The 27396-nt window shown below is 40.2% G+C and overlaps 2 protein-coding genes across 9 annotated transcripts in view; one reads left to right on the forward strand and one right to left on the reverse strand.

Moving 5' to 3' along the window:
- The first annotated feature begins 1 nt into the window (after position 1).
- On the forward strand, positions 2–4690 carry LOC113150367. The gene is made up of 9 exons (XM_026342838.1): positions 2–82; positions 161–256; positions 1027–1551; positions 1628–1816; positions 2117–2218; positions 2304–2393; positions 2992–3096; positions 3189–3248; positions 3350–4690. The coding sequence occupies exons 1-9, from the start codon at positions 76–78 to the stop codon at positions 4657–4659; spliced, it is 2484 nt and encodes an 827-aa protein (XP_026198623.1). The 5' UTR covers positions 2–75; the 3' UTR covers positions 4660–4690.
- An 811-nt stretch (positions 4691–5501) lies between these two features.
- si:dkey-21e5.1 (potassium channel subfamily T member 1) overlaps positions 5502–27396 on the reverse strand; it is a 55721-nt gene continuing 33826 nt past the window's right edge. For 5 of the 8 annotated variants that reach the window (XM_026342831.1, XM_026342834.1, XM_026342833.1 and 2 more), the window contains 23 exons: positions 26284–26378; positions 25385–25565; positions 24746–24910; positions 24152–24288; positions 22926–22989; positions 22632–22740; positions 22428–22536; positions 21379–21528; positions 20997–21232; positions 20650–20670; positions 19856–20069; positions 18095–18200; positions 17544–17716; positions 16816–16887; positions 16146–16280; positions 15714–15825; positions 15298–15399; positions 14338–14421; positions 14123–14251; positions 13555–13575; positions 13022–13319; positions 8569–8653; positions 5502–7986 (listed from right to left, as the gene is read on the reverse strand). In XM_026342831.1, coding sequence (XP_026198616.1) covers positions 7866–7986; positions 8569–8653; positions 13022–13319; positions 13555–13575; positions 14123–14251; positions 14338–14421; positions 15298–15399; positions 15714–15825; positions 16146–16280; positions 16816–16887; positions 17544–17716; positions 18095–18200; positions 19856–20069; positions 20650–20670; positions 20997–21232; positions 21379–21528; positions 22428–22536; positions 22632–22740; positions 22926–22989; positions 24152–24288; positions 24746–24910; positions 25385–25565; positions 26284–26378 — 2919 coding nt within the window. In that variant the 3' untranslated portion in view covers positions 5502–7865. Of the gene's footprint in view, positions 7987–8568; positions 8654–13021; positions 13320–13554; positions 13576–14122; positions 14252–14337; positions 14422–15297; positions 15400–15713; positions 15826–16145; positions 16281–16815; positions 16888–17543; positions 17717–18094; positions 18201–19855; positions 20070–20649; positions 20671–20996; positions 21233–21378; positions 21529–22427; positions 22537–22631; positions 22741–22925; positions 22990–24151; positions 24289–24745; positions 24911–25384; positions 25566–26283; positions 26379–27396 lie in introns of those variants that run through there. The other 3 variants (XM_026342832.1, XM_026342837.1, XR_003297675.1) reach the window with 2 other exon arrangements.

The following is a 27396-nucleotide window of genomic DNA, read 5'->3' on the forward strand; positions in this document are numbered from 1 at the left end:
ACACTTGGCTAACTGTCCCTCCAGGGGAGAGTCCGAGCTGTAGACCCGCATCCTGGTGTGATATCGACGGGCACGATGATGGGTGAGTGCACGTATTTCATGCTCTCACTGTTGGTGGAAAATTCACACGTTAACTGTGAATTCCTCTGTTTCTCCACAGTCGTTGCAGCTCTCGCTTTGTTGCTGGTAAATGTGCAGTTCGGCCTTTCGTGTGATGGAGAAGGACATGTTTTGATCTGCTGGAGCATCCCTTCAAGTGAGAACCTTGGCAGTATACATCCCCCTCCAGAAGTATTGGAACAGATAAGCTTAAAATACATTCAAGTAATGGAGATGTTAAATAAATGGAGATGTTAAATAAATGGAGATGTTAAAGGAAACACTGGTGTTCAAATGAAAGGTTGGACTTTGATTATCTTGTTGAAACAAGTGAATATTGAGACTAAGGTCTGAAAAGAACCCAAACTGATTAAAGTTGAGGTCCAAAATATTGTTTTCTGCTTTTAGTCAGTTGGATAATGGTTAATTTATGTATGAGCCTCATATGAAGTCACTTGTGTGATGGTATGTCATATTGTGCTATTGTATCTGGAGTGTTGGGTCACACAAAAAAGAGATGTTTGGAAATGGCGTTTATTTCTCATAACATTTAGACATGAATGAATTAGATATGTATGGTACAAGTTTGTCATATCTGTACAACATCAATGCAGAAAGTACAGTTCACGCTGAAATTGGTGGACGACTTCTGTTTCTCTTTCTTCTTTATAAAAACCTTGGCAGAAAATAAAGACTTGAAAGTGTTTGTCACAGAGCACAATGTTACCACCAGATGGCAGCAAAGCAGCACTCAATACTGAACTGGGTATTTTTCTTTAATGTTAACACATTTAGTATTAATTTAAAAGGAATGACATCACATCAGACTAATCGTATCTATCTTGAAAACATGTATTAAACAGGAATTCAGCTGTTGTGTTGTATTTGGTTTCTGTTTTCTCCACTAATCGTTTTTAATCCTTTCAGATTTCAGCCCCGGTTATTTGACCTTGCTGATGATTCTCAAAGACTACGGTGAGATTGACTCCACTGTGTTTCGCAGCGACAACCTCGCCTCAGTGACCAGACTCAGGATCGAAAACGCCGGCGTCACAGGAGTCTCTGAAGGGGCCTTCAGTTCTTTCCAGCAGCTTGTGAGCCTCAGTTTAAAGAACAACACCGTGACACAGATGAGTCCTAAGTGGTTCGGCCGGCCAGCTCTCCTCCATGAGCTCATCCTCACAGACAACCAGATCGAAGTAGTGAATGAGTCCATGCTCAGCGGACTCACTAACCTCACAAAGCTCAGTCTGAAAAATAACAAAATCAGAACCATCGCTCCAAATAGTTTTAGCTCCTTGACCAACTTGGCCGAGTTGGACCTGTCTGATAATAAGCTCACTCGGGTCTCACCTCAGGCCTTCAGTTCCCTCGAGTCCACCAGGATCAGACTAGACGAGAACCCCTGGGACTGTACGTGTGGAGCTAGGGACTCTGTTGACACCCTGAAAGGTTGGTGAAATGTGAGACTATTAAATTGTGTGTGTGGGTAAAACATGTAGAAAGCTAAAGCTTGTTCTCGTCTCAGACCTGTGGAGCAGATCTCTGCTGGACAGACAGATCACCGTGACCTGTGACAGTCCTCTGCCTCTGAGAGGTCAACCTGTGTGGAACGTGTCCGTGTGTGAGACGGCACCTCTGCCTACACCACCATCAGTGACCCAGACTGTCCATCCTAAACCCACTGAGGCCCTCAACATGGTCCCTGCATCCTCCGGTGCGTCCGTTTGAAATTCTGGAACTGATTTATGATGCAGGTCTGATGTTTTCTAGCTCATTTCCAGGATGTTATTTAGAGGTTAGATGAGTGACTAAAGCAGTAAGTTAAACTTTCTCTATTAGCCCTATATATCAGCACCAACTTGCAGATAGCAACTAGCTACATTTTAGAAAACATAAGGTTTCCAGGAAACTGTCCTGAAAATATCTGACCTGTGGAATCGAACGTGGTCCATCTGGAGTTTCAGTCTTCCTACGTTGGGTCGCTTGTGTTCAGTATCTCTGTTGTTCCCTCCAGCAAAAGTAGGGACAACATCTGTATTACGACCAACATCAAAGACAGAAACCTCTGTCCAACTCAGACCCACTGACGTGCCCTCAGCACTGTCCTCACACACTGGTACATGTGGACCACCTTTTTTAATTCACTTTTAGAATCGGAGTGATGCTGATTTTGTTCTCAGTAACTGTGTTGTCCTCTCCAGCAACATCTGCAGCGCGACCAGCGTCAGAGACGAAACCCTCTGTCCCACCCAAACCCACTGATATCGTCCCCACAGTCTCTTTAAGAACGGGTACTTTTGATTCTTCTTGTCTTAGGTTTATTCTTATTTACATTTATTTAGAAGTAGAATCGGGGGGGAAGTAGTAACTAGAGAGAAACATCATTATTTTTTCATATCTGTCTAATACTGTGAGATTGGTGAAAGGTTGGGCTTAAGACATGGAAACATTCACCTTTTAGGGTCATTTATAGAATGTTACCTACTTTCTACCTTGTATTTTCTTTTTTTAGACGCATATCTTGGTATAAACCCTGACTTTTATGTTAAAGTGCTTTTATCATTATTGTAAAGCTTGAAGATTTATTATTAACCTTAGAAATATTAGACTTGGTGAGGCTTTCAGCCTTGTTTCTGCCATGAGTCCTACATTAAACATCGCACACACACTTGCTGTACGTTGAGTGATCCTCAAAACGGCGTTTTACCTGATCAGTTTGTCAATAGCTCATTCACCCCTGAATTTAGGATTAAGGCAACAGTCAGCATGTCGTCAGACTTTATTTATTGTAGATTCAACATTTTTATTAAAGTAACACATTTACAATCTCCAAAGCTCTCACTCTGGGTGGTCTTGGTGTTTGTTTAGCATTTCTGTTTCTCCCTTTAGCGACTTATCTGATGTCATCCCCATCTCTGCCAACATCAGAGACACAGACCTCTGTCTACCCCTCGGACAAACCCAAACCAGTCTCCCCACCGACTGAAAAGCCTGGTAACTTTATTCTTTGTGTGTGTTTGATGTTATAATCTAAAATACCACAAACAAAACAGTTCCATCATTAATTTAACTGTTGCTGCTTTCAGAAACTTGTGTGACGTCAGAAGCACCATCGAATGCTGTCTGCACGCTCCTCACTGTGATAGGTGGGTTTATTTTTTCTTCTACACATTCCAGTTTGACTGTGTTCTAAAAAAATATTATCTAATGTTTAAAAATAACTTTTTTCCTTGATGCTTTTCTGCAGCGATCCTCTCTGTGCTGCTGTTTGTGGCGTGTTTCCTCGCAGTGCTGCACAGGAGGAAACACAACAACAAAACGGTGACACCTGGTCGTCCAAAAGAAGAGAAGAACGAGTTGGGCGGCGACGGCAGAACGAGTCCGGATCAGCCTCCAGGAGACTCGCAGAAGAGCGACCCAGAGATGGCTTGGTGGAGGCCTTTCACAGGACCAAGAGCTAAGTCGGCCAATGCCGTTCTCTTGATGTCTTCTTTTTGTGTATCAGGGAAAGATCAAGTTATCTTAGAAAAAGAAACAGAGGCTCAGTCAAAAGATGCAGAACATCAAGCTGAAGGGAGGCAGGAACGAGTGAATGAAGCTGGAGCAGATGGAATAATTCAAGCAGAAACTCTCTCAAACACGACTGACATTATTGAGAAAAGTGAGAAACAAGCTGATGCTGGTAGAGGTCTAGGTCAAAACCCTCACTGTGTTTCTGTCATTACTGAGACTGTACCTTATCTAAGCATTGGTACAAACCCTGACGATCCCAACAATCAGTCCACAAACGGTCCAGGTCCAAGATCACTGAGGGGAAAAGTAATGGGGAGGATCTCCACCTGGCCTCCGACTGCAGTTCAGTGGCAGACAAGATGTAAAATGAAGGAGAAGGACGAGAACAGCTGCGATGTCTTCACTGTTTGGACACAAGAAGAAATGTTCAGGTTCTCGAGTGAAGTAAAAAAGATGGTAAACAAAGCAGAGCATCCCTCTGGTTCTGATGGGGTCCAACAGGAAGATGAAGCTGAGACAAATCAAGATTTACAAACAGCTCTAAGAATACACCCCCCTGGGATAAATGAAGATCAAATGATAGTGAGACACTCAGAGTCCTCAGAACCAAATGATAAGACCGCTTCTCTCAGTGAGGCTCAAACCCACACTGACCAGATGCTGGAGGAGCAGCTAAAAGCAGAAGAGCAGGACCTGGCCACTGGGAGACAGATGAAGAGCAAAGGCCAAAATCAGCGTAAGGAAGAAGTTGAAGGTCTAAGCTGCAAACCTGCACACAAACCTGCACACAAGCCCACGAGGGAGAGCAGCAACAAGGCAGAGCAGAGACGTGAACTAAAGGGAGCTGCAACAAGCAGACACAGGGGAGAAAACAGAAGCACTGGCTCAAAGGCTCCCTCTGGTGGTGTCTCACCAGATGATGAAACTCTGCTATCTGGCAATGAATACGCCTTCATGGACCTGCTGCACGAAGTCGTGCAGAACAACGGCCGCTGGACCAGAGAGAGGTGGAAGCAGATGCATATGAACCAGCAGAGGCGTTAAGATGGAGGTACCAGAGAAGAGATCGTTTCTGAGTGGGGTACACATAACATGACAAAGTACATTAGTTTTATTCTGGTTTTATTTGATTTAACACTAAGTTGACGGATTTATTTTACCTGTTGTAATTACAGTTATCTTCATGTAACTCACTTAAAGCAATTGTTCGACATGTTGGGAAATTCTGCTTTCCTGGATGCAGAGATCTGAGATTCATCTCTGTCCATTAAGGTGATAATCCAGTGCAATCTGATAAAGTTAGGGGGTTTGTACATTTCCCCAATTCTGCATTTACAAAAGAACCAAACAGAAAAGCTCCTGACGAATCCTTTGGAAAAGAAATAAGCTTCATTTCCCTAAATGTCAAACTATTCCTTTAGTGGTGGGTAAATTATAGCACCCTCATAAAGTCTAAACTGGGATGTTGAATTACATGTAAACTGTAATGTGATTTCCTAATATTCCTCATGATGTCATTTTGAAGGTCTGAGACTAAATAAAAAACATCCTTTCAATCGTTCGATCTGGCTGCATGCAGCATATATTTGTTCATATGTGGAGAAGTTCGTTCACTTCGCATAAGAAATAGTACAAAATGGATCAACCCCTTTTTGACAAGGAGTTAAAAACATAAAGTGGTGGTAAACATAATACAGAGGTTCTGAACACCTAGACATCATGCATGTTCCATTCATATAAATACACAGTATCAAATAGTGGCTCCAACTTGCAAGCAGCTGACTTGATTATGGGTTTTTCTAGCAACAGGACATCACACAAAATGTCCTGTGAAATGTACAAAATGTATTGTTCTTGGCAAGCTCGTATATCAAAACATGCTTTTCTTTTTTTTAGTGTTTGCATGCCCCTCCTGGTATTTTTAGTATGGACAGTCGGACATCTGAAGTGAACTTTGTGGAGTGTAAAGATCTGTCAGACGTGAGGACTCAGGAAGACGTTACATGAATGGATCTGCACATTGTTCGTACCCTCCATCGCGGCCACTCACATTTTCACTTCTCAGCTCTCCTGCCCTGTAAACTCACTGACACACTGAGGGGCCACTATGCAAAGATCAACAGTACATTTCAATGGGACTCTCTTTGCAAAACACACTGTTATACATTGACAAAAGCTTATATTGATTCTTCAAATCAAATCTGTTTTATAACCATTGTTGATATTTCTTTGACATATGGAAAAAGAAATGGCACACACAACCGTAAGCTTTGCAAACATCTGTAAGGTAAATCAAATCAGTCGACTGCCTGCTGCACATCTGCCTGTCGTTGTTTAACAGGAACGGTTGAATACTGTCTGCAGTGTTGTACAGATTCATATTAAAGGGTCTTGCTGTTATGCTCTAGACATCCTGCAGAGCTTAGTGCAAAAATAGTTCAGGTCCTCTGTCACTCCCCCCTCCCCACAAACATCTGTGCAAAACTCTTCTGCTACTGCAACCCGTTAAGACTTAGGAAATATGTGCCGTCAACAGAATTCAAGTAAACTAAATAAAAACACTAGAGCCTTAGAGTTGTGGATGGTGAAGCTGACACTGACAGCTGCCAGTAGACAGAACGTTTTCTTAGCTGTCGCCTTACGTCTGTGTGGTATGAAGCTACAGCCAGGAGCCCGCTTACCAAAGCGTAAACCCAGGGAGCTACGTCTGCACACCAGCACCTCCAAAACTCACTGATAAAGCCAACATAGCTTGTTTGTTTTATCCATATGTACAGACGTGGGTTTACCCTAAATTAAATGGACATGACGAGTTCATGAGCTTAGCATATCTGCTAAGCTTCAGCTAACTAATCTGGCTTCATATGAATCATACGGTTATGAAAGTGATGTCGAGCTTCTCATCTAACTCTCTAAATATGTATCACACAAACTTTAGAAAGTTCAAAAGCTACACTCCAGCTATTAATGACCAGAAGCAACACATTAAAAAACTAAATATTAATTTGATCAAAAGAACAATGAGAAATATCCAAAAAAAGCAGCTTATGACTCAGTGGGTAGAGCAACAACACGTTCCTTGTTTAAACCCCGTCTCCGTCTTCAAGTCCTTGAGTAAGACACTCCACGCTAGCTCCCAGGGCGCTGTATGTGGCTGCCCACTGCTCCCCCCGGGGGGGGATGGGTTGAATGCAGAGGACACATTTCATTATAACATGTACATGTGACATATGACAAATAAAGGCTTCTTCTTCTATGACACTTTAAGAATTAGAATTACAGCTACACTTCACTGTGATAAACTGAAGTCTGTACTAACATTAATGTAGTCTGATGTTGAAATAGCCTGTTTAAAATGTGTAGTAAGAAAAAATTTGAAATGGATTTATCGTTCTGATTACCAGTAGTCCTTTGCATTTTTCTGCATGAGATGTGTGGTGTATCAATCAGGCTATAAAATAAAAAATAAAACATTAGCAAATAAAGTGACGTAACGTAGAAAAACATCTACAGATATTTACAGAGCAATAGAGTAAACAGGTAACACATTCAGTAAATCAGACATGATACTGACACATAAAAAGGTGAAATAAATTAACAATATTCATTTCAACGATTACAACAAAATCAATCTTCTAAAAAAACACAAGAAATTTGAATATGTTTGATAAAAGTGTCACTACAGTGTGAATACTCACAGATACGTTTGTGCTTTTAAAAAAAAAAAAGAAAGTTCTGTCTGAGTAAAAGTAGGAAAACAATCTAATAAATTAAGTGCACATGTACTGGAATTTAAAAAAGACTGAACGTTAAGATGCTTGACAGGGTGTAGTTGCTCTGAGATTCAGTCATTTTATATGTTTAGCTAGAAGTCGGCTTGAGTCACGGCACGAGGGCAACTTCACCTCGAGCAAAACAGGTCAAGTGAAACGATGATTTAAAACTTCCCTTCACTATCCGAAGACCACTCACCACATTTATCGCAGTGTAGGTACAAAGTGTGAGGGGAGTCTGGGGTTGATGATGAGGCACTCTTCATGCACCCTCCTGTAGCAGCTCAGTGAGAAACAGCAGCTCTCTCATGATCATCTCTCTTTCTGAGACACGTCATGCACATTCACTACGAACAGCTGTTGGCCCGAGTCACGCCGTCATGTGTGTGTGTGTGTGTGTGTGAGAGACAAACAAGCTCCGTCAGCCCGGGCGGAGCGTAGAGGTTAAGGGTCAGGGTGTCGAGGACTGAGGGGGTTTCAGAGGTGAGTCTCATCCCTCGTCTCCGTGCCAAAGTCCTGCTGGTTCTTGGTATTGCGGCCCTGTCCCACCTGTGAGTCCTCTGGCATGTGTGCCAGTGGGTCGGACCGGATAATGTACCTGAAGAGATAAGAGAATATACTTTTGCCTAATTTGATCTAATAATGTTAAAAATGGCCTCATCCCCCTTTCTGTAACTCTGGTTAGCTAAGTGCTGCCAAAAGACTAATTCTGTCTGAGTGGGTTCACAACTAGCTTTAGTGTTTCTACTGAGGAGTTCATGTTCTTCTGAACCATCTGTATTTAATTATGAGGAACTGGAGGGTTTTCGTGCACTAAACTCATAGGCAAGTGACAAGCTACCCAAGAACTAAGAGTATGGCAACCTTGGGTTTTTTGTCCATGGCCTTTTTAGAGGAGGAGTAGAAGCTTCAGAGGATCTACTGTGTAAGATGTAACTGAAATGTTGCACACTCTTGCTGAGTGGTGCACACACACGTCTCTTACACGTGCTGCTGATCATAGTATGATGTGTCTGAGTTGTGAAAACAAATGTCAATGTGTTTTTGTTCCGAGGCTGCAGAATGAAACTCACACCATTTCAATTTCTACTGTTAAAAATGCCCAAATAACACATTCCTGTTGCCACAAACGTAAGGTCTACTGGATAAAGAAGAGTAGAGCCTCTGCTCTGGTCCTTACACAATGTCATTGAGCTCCAGCATTGTATCAGGAGGAGGATTGATGAGGACGTAGGACAGCGTGTTCTGGTGGTCGTTCATCTCGTCTGTGAAAAGAGACAAAATACTTTCAGAGCTGCGCTGGAGCCCTCCCTTGTCCTCCTCCATCATACAGTACATTAGCCAGGTAATGAGCCCCTTAAGCACTGAAGATATAAGATTCCCTCATTTTCAACCTCTCAGTGAGAACAAAAGTAAGGTATAGTAGCATAGCAGTATAATACCAAGATATATATCTTCTATAGATCAGTGCAAAAATAAATGTACAGTTGTTAACTGATTCACTTTGAACTATGATGATTTAACAACATAACTGACAATATAGTTTTTAAAGGGAAAATACTATTTTAGAAAATAAATGTGTCAATTAATGTTTTGATTTTCTCTACTGGACAAATAGTTTGGTGGTTCTGTACAATTTACTCTACAAAGACACATACGCTACAACTGATCACAGATTTATTGGTCTAGCTCTAATCTGCACGTACAATTTGTTTACCGTTTACATGTTACCTATGTATAAAGTACATGTACCTATGTATGTGGTGTCGCTGACATCAACAGGCACTTCTACAACCTGAAAAATGTTCTGCTATCCCCAGATAAGTCACGTTACTGTGTGTGTTTGTGTGTGTGTGTTATGTCTGTATGCACGTGTGTTGAGTCATCTCTGTCGCTGGCTGCTACTTGCGGTGCGTGATGAACGGAGGGAGGGGAAGGAGGGCTCGTGTGTCTCCATGACAACCCACCTGCTTGTGGCCCTTTATAAAGCCAGGCGGGGTGGAAGAGAGAGAAGGGCTAACCGTTACTGACAGGGCACTTTGTAGAACAAGGGGAGGCCCATGCTGCCTGCTGACTCAAACAGCACCCCATGCGCAGCTTCAAAACAGAGCCAGCATGCAGACAGCGTCCGCGGCTACGCAACACAACGGATGTCCATCGCATTCCTCTTTTGTCCTGCGCATTCCACACTGGACCAACAGGCTGTTGAGGCGGCAGGTTGCCATGCCAATGAACGACACTCACCCCCACAACCCGCCCCGAGGGATATGTGACACACCCACAGACACAGAGGACATGCTCCAGCATCCGTCAGACTGGACCAAACGCAGAGCGACTCAAACCAAACGCAGAGTGAAGCAGAGCGCATTGGGAGTGTGAAGTGGAAGAGGTAAACCTGCTACTGGATCAACATCTGTTGATCAAATTACATTCAGTCATTAATGCTAAATGTCCCTGATCAATAAAGAAAAACATGCTTGCAGAATTTATGTGTGCAATATTAGGGCCTGTCTCAATGTGTTTCCCCTTTTACTTAGTGTATTCAGTATGGATTATACCATGGCCACAGAAAATATACATTACACAAGTATTACATAATAGACTTCATGGTTAAGTGATAACTAAAGATGGCTCTTGGGTGCCATTTAACACAAATTATTATATAAAAATATGACAGTTACTCTTTTCTCTATACTATACACAGTAATCCTGGAACTGTCAGTGCTTGTGGTGGTTTGTATTCATACCGTAGTAGTAAAAGTACTTGACTAATTAACAAGTACTTTTCACAATCCATTTTGACTATACTGCTTTCTTGCTAACTAGGTTTCACACACTCAGTGGCAGCAGGTGGCGTCACATCTGACTCAAGATGGTGGGAGTGAGTATGTTGGGTGCAGTCAGCCTGTTGTAGCCGATGCCATAAAGATCTGCATCTCTTCATGTTCTAATGTTATTAGCGTTTTCTCCTAATCAGACACGTGGATATATGTTTAGTAAAAAAATAATCTATTGCCCTTTTTCCAGTTTAGTTATTCCATCTATCCATCTGCATAAATCCTGCGATACCAATGCTCTTGATGGGGAAATACTGCCCTAACGTACCCTTTTACCCATTGCTATATCTTAGTCCTGTTTAATTTCTAATCCAACATGCTGCCAGACAGAGCTGATGCAACAAAAAACAATTTCAGCTGTGGTTAGTGGCCATAGCATAAGTGTAAAAAATACACTTGGGGATGTCATGAGATACGGGAAACTCTGACGAGGCAGAGGCCATAATGTACAGTAAAATCGAGTGGAATCTTCTGCATCAGGACACCTGGTGAACGTTAGTGTTTTCATACATCGTAATTATATTTCTAACCTTCCATCCACAGACATAATGCGTTCCGCTCCACCCTGTAAGCCATACTCTGATGCCCTGCAGTACTCTAGCCATGTGGGACGTCACCTCACGGGAACACAATGCAGAAAAGACCGCATAGAGAAAGAGGGAGAGATTGTAGAGCTAGATAGATTGACTGCTGACCTCCCACTCATTCTGGTAAGAAACGCACACACACCCACACCCACACACCTACAAAAACACACTCATGCAGTAAAGTTGTGATCAACCAGCTAACCTGACAGCCTGGTTCCCTCTGTATACGGGTGTTCTGAAATGTCCTGCAACTCTGAGCAATGGTATTCACTGTTAAATTCAATGGCCTTATTCGTTCATTTGTAATCAAGTAGAACATGAATAAGGCAAAGTATATAAAAATAAACATCTTAATTTAGATTAATTTAGTGCACTAATCTTCAAAGGATGCTGGCGAAAGGACAGCTTTCCTTTCTCCACAGGATAGACGTATCCACTCACATGATGTAAAATGATGTATAAACACCACACAAATTACCTTGCAAATATCCTAGATTTACTCGATTCATGACATCGCTCGCAGTGAGATTAGAAACATCCTCTACAGGCCCAAAGTGGGGAAGATAGAAGAGGCAGACAGAGAAAGAAGGCAGAGGAACAGGAGAGGAAGAAAAACAAGAAATAAAAAGGGGGGAAAAAACATCAGGCAGGCAGCGAATGCATTTGCAATTTCAAAACAAACTCTTAAAAAAGTGAGAGCACTGCAGAGAAGCCATGCATTAGTGTGTGCACAGAATCACTTCCAAATTATTCATCTTGATTCTGCAGCAGTAATCCTCACTGACATGCATGGTTCTCAAGAAGATCTTGAGCATTTGGTGTTCTTCCTGAAATGTATTTGACACGTTATATAGTATTTAGAAAGTACAACACATCTGGAGCATGATTCTGTTTTTGTATTGAAGCACAAAGCTGGGAGGAGAGAAGAACTAAAGAGAAAAAGTACTGAAGTGAGCAGATAAGAATGCAGGCAATTGCGTTCTGAAAATGCAATGAAGACAAGGTTTAGCGCTCCTGCATCTCCATGCATGGTATGTTCACATCTGAGGGTTGGCATGATTGTGAAGATGTAGTGGTGTCTGCGGTTTATGGTACATGGAGGAAGAGTTTAGTGGTTGTGAAACTCATATGACACAGGGAGGTTTTCTGAAGGTTAATGGTGATGTAATGCAATAATAATGACTCACAACACATATTACAATGGGAAATGAGATGAAATAAAGTGAGTGGAACACAGATTGGAGCTTTGAATAAGACTCTCAAACACAGAGCTGCTCCAGAGGCAGAAATTAATTCAATTGGTTGAGAAAAACTTGGTAGCAGCAGGTAGAGGTAGAGCAAAAGAATCACAAACTCCTTGCTTGGCTATTGGCGCTGATGCTAAGCTATGAGCAGTGTTAGCTCATTTTGTATAGATTCATGTAACCCTCCAGGTATTATCCTAATCTTTTCTCTCATTTAATCCTGCTTCATATTTAACTACATTATTTCTGCCTCCAGAGCAGCGTCCTGTGAACGTAAGAAACTGACTCCAATCTGCAACAAACATTGTAATTTGCAATATTATTTATTTCCAGGTACAATGGTGCTTGAAAGATTGTGAACATTTTTGAATTTTCTCTATTTCCGCAACAGATTTCTAAAAGGAATCTATTATACACATGACACCAAATGACCAATGACTGGTGGAGTCCAAACTAATCTGAAATTATTTAAGATCCCTTTTCAGCCTGCTGAGCATCAACTAGTCTGTTTCTACTGTCTTCAGAAATCTCCTACAAGTCATGTCAAGATTTCAGATTTCTCTTCTTTAAATAACACAGGGTGTCAATTGTTATCCCGTCATCTGAAACATGCAACTCTAATTTCCCCTTTCAATAAAGAAATTAAAAGTGTATTTTTTGTCTAATCTGGGTTCCCTTTATCCAGCTTTAGGACTTCATGCAGAAATAATTCTAAAGGTTTCATGAACTTTCAAGCATCACTGTACATTATGACAAGTTATGATTAAGCAATTATAAAAAAAGGAAAAGAATAAAACCCTGAACCTAACTTAACCTTAAATGATGTAATTGTTAATAACCACCAACACTGTATTAATTTTCTCTATAGAATTGCATTTTCACTTTTAAAAGTCAACTTCTACATAATAAAGCAAATACAATCACAACTGCCTATCACGTCTTTGATACTGTGCTGTTCTACTCACCGTATCCCACAGTGGGCAGGCCCAGGTGCTTCATGCGATTCTTGACCAGCTCAGACAGCTCCTGTCGCTCTGAGCGCTGGTACAGGTTAAGTCTCTGCTGCGAGATGCGTTCAGCTCGCGTAGATGGTTTGACATTCTTCCTGCTTAGCCGCCGTGCCCACTGCATGCTTTTCTTCCTCAGCAGAGGGTGCTCCGATTGATCGCTAGTGGTGGAGTTCCTGTGTGCAGTCTTTTCCTTCCAGGAGTCCCCACGCTCACGATGCTCCTTGCCGCGCTCCACATTAATGGACACCTGAGACTGGGAGAGCAGGGTAACAGAGTTAATGCTTGCTACTACTGAATGTGTGCTTGTGTTTGTGCAGGTTTACCTCTTCTGTTAATAAATATACATCTGCATAAAAAACAGCTAACCTTAATGCTTTTTATTTTCATCTATATATACTGTACAGTAAAAGGTATTTTTCATCTGTGCCTGCTTTAAGCAAATGTTAACAGCTGAAGGAATTATTCAAATTAGAAACCAAGCATCTTACCTGTGCATGACTGTCCTTGCTCTAAAACAAGAGGACAGACACCCAAACAAAAAGAGATGCAATGAAAGATGAGGGGATTCAAAGCAAACAAATCATTAAAAGCCTCAACTCAATATATAAATAGTAAATACACTGGATTTACTATTTAATTATTTATTATAACACAGTGGGAAATTAACAGTAGTGAGCCTCTGCACATCTGGCTGGTTTGTCCCATATATCAGCCGATTATTACCTGCTGTACATTATTTAGAGGCTGCAGCAAAAGCTGCGGTATTTAAGCAACATGTTAATTTCCCTCCCTGTTGTTGTTTTCATTAAAATGAAAAATGTGGGTAAAATGGTGTGTGAAGAAGAAAATAATAAAAGAAAAACAGGACAATAAACAGAATTGACAGAATTCAGAATGACAGAAAAAAATGAGATGTAACGAATAAGAGGGAAAAACTGTCCATGACAAAGGAGAACACAGTTAAGAAGGGAAGGAATAATGGAGGGAAGCCACAGAGACAGAGCCAAAGCCAACCCCAAAGCCAGGTGTCTGATATTAAGTATAAGTGAAACTTGCCTCTGAGGTTGAGAACATGTGTGACTCTGTGCGGTAGATCCCTATGGGGATCTCAGCGCTGGAGGAACAAAGTTTCTGGAAGAGTCTGCCATAAGTCCTGATCCACAGATCCTCTTCTGTGATCTTCATCTGAGGAGAGATAACAGGGGATCAAGTCCATGTGTGTCACACAGTTGTTTACTCAAACGTAAAGAAGAAGGAGCGTTCCTACTTACAACACACAGATACCCAGAGCCAGGCGTGGTGTCCAGGCCAAGGAGGAGCCTTGCAATAGCTATCATGTAGTCCTTAACAAATGACTGTTAAACAGAGAGAAGGACTGCAATGAAAATGTTTTCAACTACAGTAAACGATTTACATAAACTGTGCAATATGTGCTTCGAAATGTACCGAGCACATCAACCTAACAAAATTATTAAAAACAATCAGACAGTCCCACCTTGTTATTTAACTGATCCCACACAGTTATTTAAGTGTTGTTTTTGACATTATATATTTATTAGGTATCATGTTATAACAAGAGATCATGCATTCATTCTTACTAAGTGATTTATCTATTACATTTTAACAGTGTAATTATTGAACTCAAATAGTTCTGCACTTAAAACTTAAAGAAAAGAAAATCAATAAATAGGATAAAAATGTTTTTTATGAGATTTAACTTAAGGATAAGCATCCACTGAAACTCTCAGTATTTTGTCCAAACATTTACTGGAATGCAGCTGATGGTTTATTGTTCCCATTTTTGTTTAATGTAAGTGGAGCTTGCTATTTTAACCGCCTGAAGTCCTTTTTATGGTCTTGAGATTTTTCTTGTGGGCAAAGAACAATAAACATTTTCAGTAAGTTATTTTCAAATGTCTTTTTACTTCTAACAGTTATTCATGTGGTGGAGGATATCTTAAAAAAGTCTGCTTAGCCCAAATAGTCCAATATATAGTATTAAATAGCCTAAACCTAACAACTTAAAACAATTACTTTTACTTCTGACAGTAAATCTATTTGAGTAAAAAGAACATTACCAAAGAAAAGTGACTTTGCACATTTTGAAGTTCATTAACTTGCATTAGCTGCACAAAATTCTACTATAGCAAGTGTTCATGACTTAGGTTTCTATGTATCCTGACTTGTTCCATAATGAACCATAGTTGAGCTGCAGAAGTTTGTTATCCCACCTGGTAAAGCAGTGTATCCAGCATGCTGATGCTGAACACTCTGCCTGCAGCAAATGGCAGCCGGAACATGAAGGCCAGGTTGGAGCCCTTATCACGCTCTATCTGGAAACAAGTAGCACAACAAGGTTTGAGAGACACTGCAACAAAATGATAAAATCTCAGTGTTTCCTGTTTGGTTGCTGGACTGTTGCTCTTTTAGTCCATCTACAAAAAGGTGTGTGCAAATAAAAGGCCGGGTGGTTTTCACCTAGAAGAAGTTATGAGTAAGTGGTGGAATAAGTACAATGGTTCATAAAGAGGAAGGAACTCGTGATCAAGAATCAAAATTATAACAGACAGAATAGAAGACAAAGGGGGCCAAAGTCAGGGAGTCTCAACATGGATCCCTCTACCCCCCCCTCCCTTGAGCCACTCACCTTCTCCAGTTTGGAGAGAGCGAGAGAGTAACAGTCCTTGGCTCTGAACTGCATGAACCTCATGTTGGACGGGTGTGTGAGTTCAGTAATGATGCTTAGACTCGGGAACAACCTGAGCCGGGGAGATAAAAAGAGCGATGAAATGCTTTGTACTAAGGAGAAGACCCGTTGTGGCACTGACTAATGCTTTTGGCCATTAAATAAAAGAGTAGTTTCTGACCACTGGCAACTGTAAATTGTGTTTGGGATGATCTCATTAACCTTTCCGGTATACTCCAAAAAACAGACATCTTATTGAGGACAGATTAAGTTAAGAGGAAACTGGTGCACATTGATGAAAAACATCAAGGTCGGGCTCACAGATACCACAGAGACCAAAAGCACTAATGGTCTATGGTTTGTTTTTACACAGTGAGGCACTGCCTCTGTTACCTGAACATAGTCTGAACGTTGACGATTGTCTTGGCGTCTGCCATGTAGTCCTCCTCAGCGCTCATGGTGCTCTCCTTGTCCACAACCACCAAGTTGTCAGCGTAGATGATCCCACACTGCAGCAAGTTGTCCAAGCTGGTCCATACAGAAAACGACAGTGTTTATTACTTGACATGAATGAAAATATGTCCCCCTGATTATTTTAATAATGTAACATTTAGATCATTTAGTGAATTATTCAAATGTACACTAGAAATACTTCCATCTCTTCTCTCGTGTCTTTGTTTATAAACTTGGGTTTTACCACAAAAAATTTATTTTATTTCATTTAAACAACTACAAAATGCTACATCAGCTACCATACTTTGCATGATTTTACAATTCTTTTACTCATTCTAAATACATAAATGCTACTAAAATATTTTTGATTATGTTATTCTTAGCAGTTACTGACAACTTCCGCCTGTGCCATCCAATCATCAGGTGAGCAAATTGTGTTCAATATTCTGTGAAAGTTTTCAGCACTTACAGCCTTTTTAATTTTTAAATACAGCATGTGGCTTGTATTAAAGCTGGCAGCCGTAATAAACATGTATTAAGACAATGCCACTGAGATGAACATCATTAGGTTAGTTTGTAATCAGAAGGGTTTGAAAAGGAAAACACATACTTATCAATAGTGCCAGCCATAAAGTAAACCATTGGAAAGCAGCAAATGGCCTCTAAGAAATGGTTGTCTGGTCTGCAAGAAACAGGAAACATCGTGGATGAGCATCCCACTCTAATTAGCTTTGTGAAACCCCAGTGACCGATTATGATGTAGTTGTTGTCATTTCCTGAAATTTGCTCGTTGATGAGGGCGGAGCAGATTCTTCAAAATACATTAACTCATGGTTTATTAGGCAACAAGAGGGAAATATATATTAAATACTTCAATGCAATGGGAGAATTTATCTGGTTGCTATAGAGACTCCTAAGGGTGGTGCTTAGATGGCGCGTTCTTCAATCTCTACATGTGCTGTCAAGTTAATAAACCCACAGTGAGTTACACTGGAAGAAGGTATGGATCACTACAACACACATATGAAAATGTAAACATGCTCTAACACACAAACAAACAGTCTTTGGTAAGAAGAGAGAATCATTCTTCACCTTACTGCAAAGCTATTGGCTATATTTCCAATTTTCTGCTTAAAGCAATTCGGTCAAATTGCAACTTTAGAAATTTCTGGTGCATATTTTTAAAGAAATTACATAATAATAGGTACTAAGAGTAGATGTGAAATAAACATTAGTATTGAGTTTTTGATTTTATTATTAAAATTCATTGATTGTGATTTAACTTCATAGTAGAAGTCAAAACAGTCGGTGGGCTGAAAAGATTGTTCGAAGTCTTACGGGTAGTCCAGCAGCAGCACAATGGGGTTGAGCTCCTTCCTGGGACGATAGTAAGCTCGCAGAGGGACGATGAAGTTGTACAGGCCATTTCCCGCCATCTCCGCAGACACTATAATCAGCTTATTCTTGAAGCCGTACGCTTTGGCATCCTCAAAACTATTATGTGTACAACCCTGGTTGAAGATGGACAAACAGAAGACAATGAAGCCCTTAGCACTTACAACTTTCCCTCTTAGTAGTTCTCTTTTAAGCTTAATTAAAAATGTTTAATTTAATGGAATTCAGTTGTTAGTTACAAAGATGATTTCAGTTTGGTGCTAATTAAAAGAGAAGGTTATCTAGTATAGTAGAAAAAATATTTTATCAATTAATGCTTCCTCAGTTACTACCTAATTAAACAGGTCTTTCTTGGGAAAATCTTTATCATTTAAAACGGTACATATAAGCCAATATGTAGGAAACTATGTGGAACATTCTAAGAATCTTGTAAATTGTAAAATAAAGCACCGGCAAGTGAGTTTCACAGGGAGTTTTCCTGCAAATTAATTCACCTTGTCGAGACGAAGGCAACAGAATGGAGCTTTCTGTGGTAATAGGTGGCACAGAGTTGGAGAGCTGCCAATGTAGGGTGAGTTGGGAGGGTAGCCCTTCACAAAACTGATAGAAAAGAAACAATAGAAACAAAAATATTAACCACAATTACCAACATGCTATACGGATTGGCTTTTATTGAAGTATGAGATGTCTAATAATGCTGTTTTTATATTTTCTATGAAGAAACTACTGAATGCAACCACACACAAAACAGAGCAGAACTTGAAAATGTTCAGATATATTGCGGTTTAATGGAAACATTCATGAGTCCCTCGAGGAGGACACATTTCTTCACAGTGACCCCTTCATTATTGTTTTCTTAGACGGTCATGTAAAATGTTTCTAAGTCTGAAGGATTCACTCCTGCTCAATAAAGACATCACTGTGAAATCTCATTCAAGAATTGTGTGGAAATAGCAAGTATTTTGAATTAAGGTAGGTTTTGTATTTTCAAGCTAATTTAACCTAAAATTTTGAGTTAAATTAGTATGTAATAGTAGGCATATTAGTAGTCTTCCCAGCATGTAGCCAGTGTATTATATTAGATGTACTACTATGGTTGTTTTACTTAAGTTGAAGAGTTATTTCTTCAAAGTAACTGAAAAAAACTTTAGAGGGTGTATAAGACAACATAACTAGGGTATTTTAAATATTAGATCAAACAAGACTAAATGTTTGTACAACAGATTTTTCAAATCAATTTTTCAACCAAGCCAAGACATTAGTTGACACAGCAGACAATACTTAGTCAAGATAACATTTAGTTATGTTAGAAGAACAAATTGAATTTGTTCACTTGACTGAAAATTTTGAAAATTTTGAGGCAGCCTTTGGCTTGAGTTTTAAGTTGAAAGTGAATCAATATTTTCAGCTGTAGTCTGTTTAGTTTAAATCATGTGCCATTTTGTTTAGCAACAAGTGCGTCAATTTGGCTCTGTGTGCTGTGATTTGTAATATGTCAGCTGTAATTACTCCAATCAGTTACAGGGTGCCCTCTAGTTTGTCAGTTTAAGAGATACAGACTAAACTTTTATATGAACCTACAACCTAATCACCACATGATGGCACTGTGGGGCTTTGGGTTTTACTCCCCGTTTTCTCCAAACCACTGCATCTGACAACTCCTGAAGAAAAACTACTCAAGCACCGTGGGGCACAGTAATAGAGACTCAAAGGTTAGGTGGACTGTGTTATGTCTAACTTTATGAGACCCACTGCCTGGCTCTAACAGTTGCTGTTCTGATGTACTTGTGTGGGCTGAAGTACAGGCTAATGAAACCACATACAGAGAGAAAAGAGAACAGAGCGGCTAACATAAACCGATTCCTCTGACTTGCTGAGCTATCATGGCAACTATTTGTCTCGCTAACTGACAGATGAGAAATGCAATGTGAGGAATGTAAGTCAGCCTCACTCGAGAGGAAAAAGTGCTGACCTCCCTGTCATGACATTCACATTCATTACTGACCCTTTTTCCACCTTCCACCATCATGACACACAGATTAGATGCTTTTTCCAATCCCATCTATCTCCCTTCCTATAACCACTGAGACATGAAGAGGAGGAGGACAGGTAAGATCAATCAAGTTTAGAGCACGGGACACTTGCATTATAAACGCGTAGCTCTTTTTTTTCATTGCAGCAAGACAGCACACCGTGTCCATATCATAACATCTAATGCATGTTTCTTACATTTTAACCACAGGCAGGTCACTTACTCTGATCCTACAGAGCCCTCCTCGTCTGATTGGTTAGTCTCATCCTCTGATTGGTCACTCAGGAGGTCGCACGGTAGAATGGCAGAAGAGTCAGCAATTTCTAAGACAGGTGCGATGCTCGGCCTGCGACTTCCGGCGCCATTCTCTGTTGGTATGGTCAGTTTGCTGGTTTCCTCGGCAGGATCAGGGTTCTGGAGATCTATGGCTACAGTGCCTGAAAGTTACACAGTTAATGTATGAGCTGCACACTATAAAGAAGACCATTTAGGAATAGCATGCACTGATCTTTTACTGTAATTTACTGTATACATAGTAAATGGTTGCACATAAATGTCCTGGTGTGCCCATGACCATTTTATCTCATATAGGATATAATACAGTCCACATTTAATTTGTTCAGCGCCAACATTTGTATCATCTTAAGCTCAACTATTTGACCTTGAGGAGAAAATGTACTGCTTTCTAAATCACATAGTGTAAGTGTACAACGAAGGGCATGCAGAAAGTATGTAAGATAATATCTATTTGTTAATTAAGTATTAGTCCAACATACATCATATTAGCTGTTTGTAATATGATGTATGATAAATGTACAATGCATGAATCAGGAACTCAGTATATGTGCAAAACTTATCACTTATAGGAAAATGTGATTTTCATTATTAAAATGTTCACAAATGTGTTACTTAAATAATAATATAATATCATTTTATCCTGTAGTGTGTAGAGTACTATAAACATTTTGTAAATAGTGAGTAAGAATAAAAAGGTGATGCATCATGCACAAAACTTACCATATGAAGTGGCCTGATCAACTTTCACAGGTCAAAGAAAAAGCACAACACAAAAATGTCAGCCAACAAAGTAAAAAAGCATGTAAGAAAAAAATCATGCATAACAGTCAGCGAAAGCATACAGCATCACCAAGGCAGCCGCCATTCAGAAATGTTCAGAGTGTGCAGTTTAGATGAAATAAACATCAGCAATAAATCATCCATTCTTACATGAAAATCCTTTCAACCACTTAAATCAAAGCCTCTGTCTGTATCCTGAATGTTTACTGGTGCAACTACAAAAATTATTTTCCATCTTCATCTGTTTTTCTTTGCCAGCTTCTGTACCTCTAAACATAATTCCTCACCCATGCTAGCGATGATACTGTGTACAGGCAGCCTGGAGGGGGCGTCGCAGAGGCCGGTGACAGGCAGGCCCTTGTTGTGCTTCTCCTCCTGTTTGAAGATAAAGGCCGAGTTCTCCTCCTTTGTGATGTTGATGTAGTAGCAGGTGTCCGTGGCAGCCATGATGTGGCGGGGCCCGGGGTTCAGGAGGATGCTCTTGTTGTCCTCCCTCTTCACCCCGATCAAACACACACCATACCTACAGTAAATACAGGTAAATCGGTATGCAGAAGATCAAAATTAGCCTCTGCTTCAAATGGTTTCTTTGGACTCAGAGGCCTTAAATACTGTAAGATAAAACATAATTATAGCCCAGATATAACAAAAAAACAAAGTTTTACTGACTTTTTATGGGCGTGGAACGACGCATAGGTGAAGCTTTTTCCATCATACTCCCCAAAGAACTTGCTGTCACACAAACGAATGTGGTAGACCTCGTTTCCAGAGCAGCGTCCATACATCCTCTGCCACTGCTCTGGTGACATCTGCCCTTCCCTAGAAAAGTTATTTCAGAATATTTACTATTTGAATTACGACGGTCTACATTTCTATCATGGACTGCTGGCACATGGCAGCCCATTTTAAAAGGAAAAATTACTTATGCTCTAGACAATAACTCAGACAATAACTTTGCAGCTAACAATGTCTTGTTTTTATTTTAAATATGCCTCAAGGGTAATTTCCATTCCCGAAAAATCATAAACATATTTTATTTATCTCCTTCCCCCATAGAGTTATAAATCTAGCACCGACCTCCCACCAGCCTCCTACATTTCTAGTGAATAAAGCAGAGGGTAATTTTATTTAGTCAGTATTTTAATAAACGTAATGAGGTTTCAATTAACACCTCCCTTAGAACAGTCAGTTCCTATTGCTGTCACCTTCACAGCCTCAAGCCACCACATACTTCCATAATGGAAGTTAAAATCTATGTGCTTCGTCTCTGCTGTGAATTGCAGTGATGATATAGTGGTCACCTTGCAGAGAAAGTGAAAAACAGACAGATTTATAACCTAACAAGCAGAAGTACATTTCAGTGACTTGACAATCTCTGCAGCGGTGACAGAACAGTAGACAGCTCAGCAGAGACAAGAAACAGGTATTGCTTGAATAGTATCTGTCACGTTTGTCTACTATTAGTCATGAAGTGGGATTGAATCTGTCCGAATAATGACAAGTATATTTAACAGTAACAGTACACACTTTTCAGTAAATGATAGCTTAGATATTTTGCCTTGTACCTCACCAAGTCCCTTTGGATAAACCCATCTGCTAAATGTAATGCAAGTGTAAATGTACATTTTGTCAGGCTCAGATTCAAGAAATTATGTTAAAGGTTCAGCTTCTCATATCTAACCAAATACGTTACATAATTAATTGTGGTGTGTACTCACTGTCCTCTGGAGGTGTGAACCAAGAGAGTGACCAAGGTGGACGTGGCCGGACACACACAGTTGAGTGCCAACATGGCATACTTAAACTCCTCCTCACATACCACATGATCTGATTGAAAGTAATACAGTGCGAGAGTGCAAGAGAGATGTAGAAAGCTCTACAATCATTGTGCTTTTATATGTGTGTGGCCTTTCCACACTTACCAGCAAACTTGACATGAAATTTATTTTCCGGTTTGAGAATCTGGACATAGAGAGGGCAGTTTGGAGCAAAGTCCTTTGCGGCCCAGGCCCTTAAAATAGTCTGGTGATCCTATGGGACAGGAAATAGTTCTTTTTTAAATCAAAACATCATTCATGACTAGATCTCTAATCTCTGTGCTAATTTTAAATAGTAAACAGAGTGTGTGGGAAATGGGAAATTATGCAAAGCAAGGGTTTATCATTCAACAACATAGTTCACAACTGCTTTAACAAATTCCTCTTGATGTGACTCACAGCAGCAGTCCGGTCAACTTCGTTCCTGCTGCTCAGGATGAAGCAAGCCTCGGCATCATCCATCCTGAGGATTGAGAGAGAGGAGAACAGAAAAGGAAGAAACAGACATGCGGGGTCATGGGCCGGTGAGTGTACTCATTATTCAAGGAAACTGATGTTTAGAAGAAAAGCCTGGCTTTGGACAACTGCTAATGATCCATGACGAAGGCTGAAGAGGTTAACAATCTGTCGCTAGTTGACTTTAGACTGCAGTGTGTGATTCACATGACGGACAAAAATCATTTGTGTCAGAAAAACTTGCATTCTGTGAAATGAAGAGAATTACGAGGTGAAGTGATGAGAGAATCTTTCATAACAGCCATGGTCCCTCTACGAGCTTCACCTGGCTGGGTGGTTTTATCTATTGCATATCAGTGTGTGAAACCGCTACAGCACCTAATCCCTTGCACAACTTTGCACAGTTGAGAGAAAACAAGCTCCTGGACAATTTTATGACTTGGATTTCATGCCATCATGTGCTAGTGAGAAACTGTTACACCCCATTTAACTGACATCACATTATAACGTGACAATATAAAGCTGAGAAATGTCATCTGCCAGTGAGCAGCTAGATCCCTGAAGCCATTGTAAAACCATGAGTGCACACTGATGCTGCAATATTTGTCATGTATAGAGGCCAAATTGACAAGTCAAACACATTCCAGTGTGAACTATCGTGGGATTTATTTTTGCCTGTGTGTGTGGCCTTTGATGCGAGGAGATGATCAATGCAGACTGAAATCCCATTACACTAATGTGCAAGCAGAGGGCAGCCAAGCGAAACTTGTAAGTATCTTGGCCTCTAACCACACATCAGTAGCAATGCACGGGCAGTGGACACACTGTCTATTAACGTTAAGTTTTTTAGTTGAGATTCTTATCCAGAATATAATGAATAAATCAAAGATTATGGGCTACACTGACATCCAAATCTTCCAAAAAGAGGCAGAGCATGTCTAAAGACTGTCTTAACAACTTGACCTCAACACTAAACCTGTTTTTTTACATCCATCAGATACATTTTATATCCATTAATCAGAGTTATCAGTAGCAATTGTGAAACTAGACTACATCAAGGGTGCACCAGTAGACACAAACTACAACACATTTTTGGATGCAACTATGCATGTTTTTAAAATGTATTGATTTATTCTTATGCAAAAGTGACAACCAGTGCCTTTACTCACTTGGCCCTCATCAAGTCCTGGTCTTTGAGGGCAGATCCTTGCAGGTAGATGACCCTCTGAGACCACAGAGGGATCTGGAGGATACGGCGAACCTGGATGTCTATCTCTGTTGGACACAGAATCACCACGTAATAGTCCTGCAATCCAAAAAGACAAACATGGCTTAATGTAAATCTCACAGTGTTTTCTGTGTGAAATTAAATATGAGTGCATAAACAAGACTGATGTTATAATTTGTTTTGAGCCCTGCCTACTTCGAACCACTGAAAGGAGATGAGAGAAAACAGCTCATACAGACATCTCTCATGGGAAATAACCAAAACGATTCGAACTTTGACAGAAGATTGTTTGTTCATGTAGGAGCCCATTGTTCAACATAAAACGTTGGCTGAGAAAAAAAAAAGCCTTAGCAGGCTTTGAAGCACACTGCCATTACCTGCACAATACAATATAATTTACATACAACATTATATGTGCAGGTACAGTTTGATCCTTGTGTGATGTTTTAAGTTAGGTTTTGCGATTAGCTAAACTGTATTCATGTATTCATTCTGCAGTTATTCATAATGTTATAAACCATTTCCTTACACGTACCTGTAGTCTGGGATGAGCGTAGAACTCATTGAGGAAATCCATCAGCAGGTCTATCTTCAGTGAGCTCACACACAGCACTACATGCTTCTCTGTCTGTGCCCGGTGGCGGCTGTAGTTCCCCCCTAACTTCTGGCTCTCCATCCACAGGTATGCAAGTTCTTCAAACTGGCACATTGACAACAACATCAACATGATGTCACGAGCAACAAGGATGAAAAATAAAAGATGGATCTATTGTCTAGACACAGATGGTGAAGGCACTGGAGCGAAAACTGCTGATGCAGTCAGTTTGCCAGCAACAAGACTTCATTTCTATTTCTCACCCAATTTGCTCCTTAGAGACAATAAACACCACAGAACATTTGAAGTTATGAATGTGTTGTGATCTTACAAATAACAGAGTGAGTCAGTGGATTTAAGTCTAAATCAACATGACTGGGGGTGAATTCTTTGTCAGATTTACAGACCATATATTTCGATTTGCTATCAGCTACAGGAAATGTTTCATTCAATGATATTTTCATAATAACAAAAGTTATCACTAGATGCAGGAAAAAAATCTCCAACCTTTACTCAAGTACCACACATAAAGATAACATGTTGGTTTAATATACATATACAGTGTAGTCATTCCAGTACCTGCAGTGGGAGTACTACCAGGGCAACACAGATGAGAATGACCACCAGCAGCTTAGAAGGCCAAATCTGGGGGGTAACATCCCCATATCCAACAGTGGAGAAGGTGACAATGCAGAAATAAAATGAATCAAACAAGGATAGGTTCTTTCCGGCTCTCTCTAGGTGCTGGATCCCACAAGCTCTGCAGAAAAATTAGGAATCTTAAATTGACATATAGCCTTTAGGTAAAGATAATTAAAATAAAACATAGTAAGTGAATGAACTTTCAAATGGTATCAAAGTCAATACAGCTTAGAGTCCTGCTCAGTAAATCATTTAAAGCGACAGCATCGATTGCTCTGTCAGCACCACATCACTGCGTGTGCTAATTGATTTGTTTTTTGTTTTTTTTTTACATTGATAAGTTGAAGATTTAATGAAACCCAGAGGCAGCGGGGGAGGGGGGTGAGGATGTCCAGGGAGATCGAGAGGAGTGGACGTGCTGGGTGGTGGCCAAGGCTCCGAAAGGCTACCAGAGAGATAAGGTCTAAGAAGTGCCAGCTTTGATTAAAATAAAGTGGAAGTCTAAGTGGAAATCAATGAGACAAAAGAAACTAAAAAAGGATGGTTGAATAGGATCAGCATGTGATTTTTCACTTTAACACTTTTCCTGCTGTTTTTCTGAGCTTTCCCAACAGGCTTAGTCTTTTTTGCATTAAAAATAGATTCTATAACACCAAACTCATCAGAAATAGAAAGCTTTTCTGTTCTGGAATCATGTTTCATAATAAAAGTTGATACCTTCCACTGTCTCAAGAAAAGCACACTATTTAACTATGTACCTTTTACAACAAGTAGAAATTATGTTTTCTGGGTAATATGGTAAATGGTTCAGGAAACACATTTTGCATTTTACTTACCCGGTGAAAACCAGACACAGTAAGGTGCAGATGAGGATGAACACCTGGTTAAACATGGCAGAATGAGTCCTCTGGATGGCACGATGGAAATCATTCTGCACAGAGGATGAAAGATGCAATAATAATTGTGAATTGCCTTTATATTTATTGACTTTGCCTTGACCATATAGATATATACAGTATCAGAAAACAAGTATGGTCTAAACAGAACACGCCCTTTTTAAGACAATCTAATCTTTACTCTATGATTAGATCCAGAGCATGTTAATATTCTGTTCCTAGTGCTCTCCCCCTGCTTTAGCACACTGCCCCGCCTTCAAATGTAGCAGCTCATGACTCATTTTCACTTGCACCTTGTTAGCATGTTCTCACTTCAGCCTCTCCGAACTGTCACTGCTTTTTCTCCATGTGCTGGTCTGCTTGGCCCCAGATTCTACCATCTGTCCAACTACTGCCTTGGCTTGAGGTTCCTACTCTGTCATGGTCTTATGTGAATCAGCGAGCGCACACACTAAACCAGTTGGATATCAGCTAATTGCTTTGGATTCATGTACTCTGACATGTTGCACACATGGCAAATCCTGGACAATATTGATACTAAAACACCAGAATTTTGAAAATTGTTTCTAGTCAATCTATGTTGCAACGCAATATTTTCTCCTGTTTAGTTTTGTCTGCAACTGCTCTTTTTTGCCTTGGCTTGCTTTGCTGTTGGCTCTGCTTTTGCTTTGAGATGTGCTCTGGATTCCCATTTTAACTGCAGCTAGTTGGATAATGAAGATCAACAGAATATATCTGAGGAATATTTAGTTCTTTCTCTAACCTTCAAGGCAAGGCAGTATGTATATACCTGAAGAAAATGTCTTTTCTTCATCCTTAAACGCAATTACTTTTCATTCAGATAAAAGGCAGCTCAGGTAATTTGATTTAATTTGATAATATTTAGCTTTGGTAGCCAACAAATTAGAAAACAGCAACAGGTACATTTAGGTACAAGTATAAGATCATTGATGTTAACAATGTTACACAAACTACTGTAGCTAAAAGCTTAAAACTAAAAATTAGATGTGAAAAAGTAGTGTCAGCCAGTGTCAGCCAGAGAAAGAAATGACG

The sequence above is a fragment of the Anabas testudineus genome, chromosome 9, assembly GCF_900324465.2.
Source record: "Anabas testudineus chromosome 9, fAnaTes1.2, whole genome shotgun sequence".
Classification (NCBI taxonomy): domain Eukaryota; kingdom Metazoa; phylum Chordata; class Actinopteri; order Anabantiformes; family Anabantidae; genus Anabas; species Anabas testudineus.